Source organism: Cebus imitator, unplaced genomic scaffold (assembly GCF_001604975.1).
Source record: "Cebus imitator isolate Cc_AM_T3 unplaced genomic scaffold, Cebus_imitator-1.0 Scaffold188, whole genome shotgun sequence".
In the NCBI taxonomy this organism is placed as follows: Eukaryota; Metazoa; Chordata; class Mammalia; order Primates; family Cebidae; genus Cebus; species Cebus imitator.
Genome location: NW_016107503.1, coordinates 6,380,691 through 6,386,048, shown reverse-complemented (window position 1 = coordinate 6,386,048; position 5,358 = coordinate 6,380,691). Strand labels below are relative to the sequence as shown.

Here is a 5,358-nt window from a genome sequence, read left to right as displayed (position 1 = left end):
AAGTTTTGGCTAGATAATCGATGGCCTTTAGTTTCAGGATAAGGAGTTGGAAGTCAATCTTTTGGTCAATGGGTAATGATGGCATTTGTGTAGTTAAGCCAGTTGACAATGCTTTAACAACTTCAAAAGACCCTGAAACACATGGTTCCTAATCCTCAGGAAAAAAGGAACTCCTGACTTCAGGACCCTAAGCTAGGAGATTGGATAGACTCTTATGGCCCATCTGTATAGAAAATAGACCACCTCTGCCTTTTCACTTAATGAGTAACCTTTCCAACCAGAAATGTGCTATATATAGTTTTTTCCCACTGGAAATTTTAGATTCTCAGTTATCTTTCTCTGACTTCTTGTCTGGTGATCCTCAGAAAAAGATGACTAAACTGGGAATCTTAATTTTCTAGTAGAAAAAGGAAATCATGTATATCACATTTTATATAACTTTTAATTCGACATACATTTGAACTCCAGCATCATGAAAATCAGTAAAATTCACTTTAAGCACAAAGTTGTATTAAATTCCCCCAAGATTTATCAAGAATGGCTTAATTTCAAAGGTTGTCAAGTTAATTATAAACTAAGATTTTCCAATTGCACCAAGGGTATATTTGGCAAAAGAAGCATCCACTGGCTTTTGTCAGGATGAGTCTTAACTTACACAAGTTTCGAACTGAGAGGTCTTCAGAAATTCATCCTACATATTAACTGTGGCCTTCTCTACACAATCCCCTCCACTCATCCTATTTCCTTTCTCAGAACATCTGTGACAGAAAGACTGACACACCAACAGGTCAATTAACATGAGGACTCAACATCTATTAAAACATCCACACTCCTGAACATTAAAAGCCAACCACCTCTCCAGGTCACACCTCCAGCCTAGCTGAATAGGGAAACCTCAGGAGAAACGCCTGGGAGCGGGTTTAACCAGTACAAAGGTAATTCTTATATCCTTATAATTGGGGAAGTTTGTTACAGAACCAAGACTAGGTCCTTGCCCTGGAGGCATTTTCCTGTGGAGAAGGACTTGTAAACAGCCTATGGAGTGCTCACCTTCCACCAAGAACAAAAACATGTGCTGGTAGGGTTAAGGAAAAGTTTGACTGAAATGAAGATTACATCATGATTAGGGAAGCCTTGGGCTCTGAGGTCTCTTAATCGCCAAAGATGGACATTATAGACCAGGTAGCTCTTTGTCCCCCCCCACAGGACTCTCCTGTGCCTTATGCCTAGCAGCACTCCTGGCCTCTGCCCATTGGATACTTGTAGCACCCCCCCCCTTGCCCACCTGACAACCCAAAAACATCTCTAGATATTGGCAAATACTCCACAGGGGGTGGGGGCGGTGGCAATGTATCTCCCCTATTGAAGTCCCCACAGAAATGGAACTTAGGAGAGGATGGCCAAGTCAGGACTTGCAGAGAAGCTAAGGGACGAAAGCACACGGCTATATTACACAAAGCTTGTGACACACGCTTGGAGGTATACGGTAAGGAAAACAGGTTAAAACACTGAGAAACAGCAAGTAGTGAGAGGTTGGACTGAAAGATTTCTCATCTGTATAAGAAATCTCAGCTTCTTCATTGCTTTCAGAAAAAATAAAACGACCGTGGAGACGTTAAGTACAAGGTTGAAGGGGTGGGGAGCCCCCATCAATCAAAAACATCCCAGAACCGTGGTCAAGCCTACTTCCTAGTCTCATAATACAAGTAACAGGCGACTCGGTAAGACTGGGCGAGGGTGACCGAGTGGCAACGCATTACTAGACTACAGGGAACTCCTCAGTCCTAAACCCGAACGCATCCAACCTTGGTCACCCTCCCTCCCAGACCAAAAGCTATCCAACGCTCTGCCAAATGTTTACAGCCCTTTTCTTAATTACTGAAGTGGCTCTGAAAAGAGCCTTTGGGGTAAGGTGGTTGATCTGTTGCGTCCTTTGCACACCCTTACTTCGAGCTGGTGTACTTGGTGACCGCCTTGGTGCCCTCGGACACGGCGTGCTTGGCCAGCTCGCCGGGCAGCAGCAGGCGCACGGCCGTCTGGATCTCGCGGGACGTGATGGTGGAGCGCTTGTTGTAGTGCGCCAGGCGGGACGCCTCCCCCGCGATGCGCTCGAAGATGTCGTTGACGAAGGAGTTCATGATGCCCATGGCTTTCGACGAGATGCCGGTGTCGGGGTGGACCTGCTTCAGCACCTTGTACACGTACACGGAGTAGCTCTCCTTGCGGCTCCGCTTGCGCTTCTTGCCGTCCTTCTTCTGCACTTTCGTAACAGCCTTTTTAGAGCCCTTTTTCGGAGCAGGGGCGGATTTTGCTGGATCCGGCATTTTCGCGCGAAGAAGCAACAGAAACTGAAAGAAGTAATCCCGACTACGGCAAAAGGGGCTGGTTGTGCGCTACTTATAGAGCTTGTATGCAAATGAAGACTCGCACAGTGCTGCATTTTTATTGGTTAATTTACAACGGTGTCGTCAGAGGGGGTGGAGTCTATGTAAATAATGGATTCTGGTCGTGTTTCCTTAGTGGTCGCTAGAAGAAAAGTCTTGTTATCCAATCAGAATGGTCCATTTCACACTAGCGGGTTTTAAGCTAGGTGGAGATAGTTTCGACCGCCTCGGGCTTTTTTCTTGGTTTTCTTTCCTTGGCAGAGTTGCTTATAAAAGAAACCTTAACGCCAGCTAAAGATAACTCTTACCTTGTTTTTGCATTTTTATTCTATACTCTGCAGAAATTTTGTTCTCGGTTCTTGGAACATTACCTCAGCCCACTTTTTTTAAATCGCTAGGTGTTTACTCCCGCCCCCAACTTAAATTACTATTCTGGCTTGGGCACCGCCTGTAGTACGCAATGAAGACGCTGAGCTTTAATTGCTTATACAGTTCCTAAATAAACCCGGAAGCAAGTTTAATTTTTAAGGGACTCGCCCCGCCCCTAGTCAGATCGTCCCCATTTCCGGACTCAGCACATTGTCTCTTGCCCCTATGCACAACTTTCCCCACAGAATTGGGAACCGGAGCTCTAGCCTTAAGTCTCGGCAGGAACCACAAGGACCATGCCTCTGCGGCTTTCTCTACCGCCAGCCAGCTCACACCTGGGCTTTGGAGGTTTTGTAACCCCACCCACCACTGCGAGTGACCCTGGCCTCCGACCGGTGAGCAAGGCAGACCACGTCAGCTGGAGAGCCGGTACAGCTGCTCTTGATGAAAACGGCAGTGGCTCTAAAAAGAGCCTTTAGATCCACCACTTAACACGCTTTAGGCCCGCGCCCCGCGGATGCGGCGGGCCAGCTGGATGTCCTTGGGCATGATGGTCACGCGCTTGGCGTGGATGGCGCACAGGTTCGTGTCTTCGAACAGCCCCACCAGGTAGGCCTCGCTGGCCTCCTGCAGCGCCATCACGGCCGAGCTCTGGAAGCGCAGGTCCGTCTTAAAGTCCTGCGCGATCTCGCGCACCAGCCGCTGGAACGGCAGCTTGCGGATCAGCAGCTCCGTGGACTTTTGGTAGCGCCTGATCTCGCGCAGGGCCACGGTGCCCGGACGGTAGCGGTGCGGCTTCTTCACCCCGCCCGTGGCCGGCGCGCTCTTGCGGGCCGCCTTGGTGGCCAGCTGCTTCCTCGGGGCCTTGCCGCCGGTCGACTTACGGGCAGTCTGCTTAGTATGGGCCACACTGTCTCATTGACATGAGAGCTAAGGCAGTCCTATTTATAGACATAGCTTCCTCTTGATTGGGCCTGAAAGGAAGAAATTTTCAAACTTGTGATCTCATTGGTTAAAAGTCAATCTTATTTACCTGGGCATAAAATTGTTTTGCTCATCTTCCCTTTTTCCTTCACTCCCCTTTTCCAGATTCTTTTCTGTAATTTTGTCGATCACAGATTGTTTTTGAAAACCTTTCCTTTAAATTGATGTAACTTTTGTAAAAGCAATGTATAAAGTGTTTTGCATTCCATTTAAACAATTTTGTTTTCCAGATTCAAGCACGCCCTTCTGTGAGCTCTCAGCCTGTTTCAAGTTACCTGTTACTGTAGCACTTCTACCGTAGCTAACATTTATTTCGCATCTGGCACTTCGCTCAGCAAATTACATGCATTTTACCATGCATGACCAAAGCTCAACAAAACAATATATAATTGAAGGAATGAAAAAAAATGAACTTATTTACTTGACCTCGGAACCCAGCCAAAGCCATTTCATCTGGGTAGTGTGCTGACATATTGACCTGATATTAAAGCCTCCGCTTTGCTTTAGCCCTTTCCCCCTGCGATGTGGTTTCTTCTTCCTCACGCTCACATCAGTGGCCAATGAGGTCCTGCAGATTATACCTTCTAAATCAAAGAAGGACAACACCAGAAATATTAATGTCTCCTTTACAATGTAGAATACTTTGTAAATAAGTGCTTATTAGCCAGATTACGAGTTAAAGTTTCAAAACAAATTATTCAGTTGCTGACTTACTAACATTTTATTCAATAAAATGTTTCCTAATGCTTAAAAGTTTAATATTTTTTTCTGTTCTCTATGAAGAGAGTAAAGATGCTTTGCTTTTTCAATTTCATGTGCTTTGAAGTCTGTATTGTTCACAGCAGTAAATATTATAATGGTTATGTAGAAGTAACTGATAACTAAAAGTTGTACTGGTTAACATAAAACTTTTAATCATTTGCTTATTTTATTGAAAAATCATTGTGTACAAACTGTAAAAACTCAAACCTGAGAAAGGCAGGCCTGAGAAGTTTCTTTTTATTTTATAAACTTACTTTGAGGGTGTCATGAACTATCTTCCTATCGAAGTCAAAGTAAAGTAAAAGTGATTTTCAGGGTACTTCCTGAACACTAAACACAGTGTAGAAATCTGTTAGCTAAATTAATATCTTTGAGAGTTTTTCATGGGAAGCATCCTCCTCTAGAGAGATCTAAAATGTACAAAGGTGTAACTGATGTGAACAAATGTTATCCCTCTCTGTAGTAGTTTTGTAATGCCTTTCAGACAGCAGGCACTAAGTGTTTAAAAGGTCTTGTACTTTTAAACATCTATTTAACAAAGATACAGTGTATACTGTATTATTTAATCCCTACTCTGTGAAATAGATGTTACTTTTCTCACTTTAGAGATAAGAAAACTGAGTCTCAGAGAAATTATGGCTTCTCCTGGATAAGTAATATTCTAAAGCAAAAGAAACTGTAATGATGAAACTTCCTATTTCAGCATGCTCAGAGGATACTTTATTCATTTATTTATTTTTATTTTATTTTATTTTTTTTTGAGACAGAGTCTCACCATCACGCAGAGTGGAGTGTAGTGGTGCGATCTTGGCTCATTGCAACCTCTGCCTTTCAGATCCAAGCAATTCTCTTGTCTCAG

The 5,358-nt window shown here is 44.3% G+C and overlaps 2 protein-coding genes across 2 annotated transcripts in view; both read right to left on the bottom strand.

Moving 5' to 3' along the window:
- Positions 1–1,464: 1,464 nt before the first annotated feature.
- On the bottom strand, positions 1,465–2,389 carry LOC108316506 (histone H2B type 2-F). Its single transcript, XM_017546417.2, has one exon. The coding sequence runs from the start codon at positions 2,322–2,324 to the stop codon at positions 1,944–1,946; it is 381 nt and encodes a 126-aa protein (XP_017401906.1). The 5' UTR covers positions 2,325–2,389; the 3' UTR covers positions 1,465–1,943.
- Positions 2,390–2,427: 38 nt separating this feature from the next.
- Positions 2,428–5,358, bottom strand: part of LOC108316382 (histone H3-like) — a 6,061-nt gene continuing 3,130 nt past the window's right edge. The window contains exon 3 of the mRNA XM_017546185.2: positions 2,428–3,667. Within this exon, the coding sequence (XP_017401674.2) occupies positions 3,252–3,667 (416 nt within the window). The 3' untranslated portion in view covers positions 2,428–3,251. The remainder of the gene's footprint in view (positions 3,668–5,358) is intronic.

Excerpts from the sequence above, each read along its gene's own strand:
- LOC108316506 (XM_017546417.2), bottom strand. The coding sequence starts at position 2,324 with ATGCCGGATCCAGCAAAATCCGCCCCTGCTCCGAAAAAGGGCTCTAAA.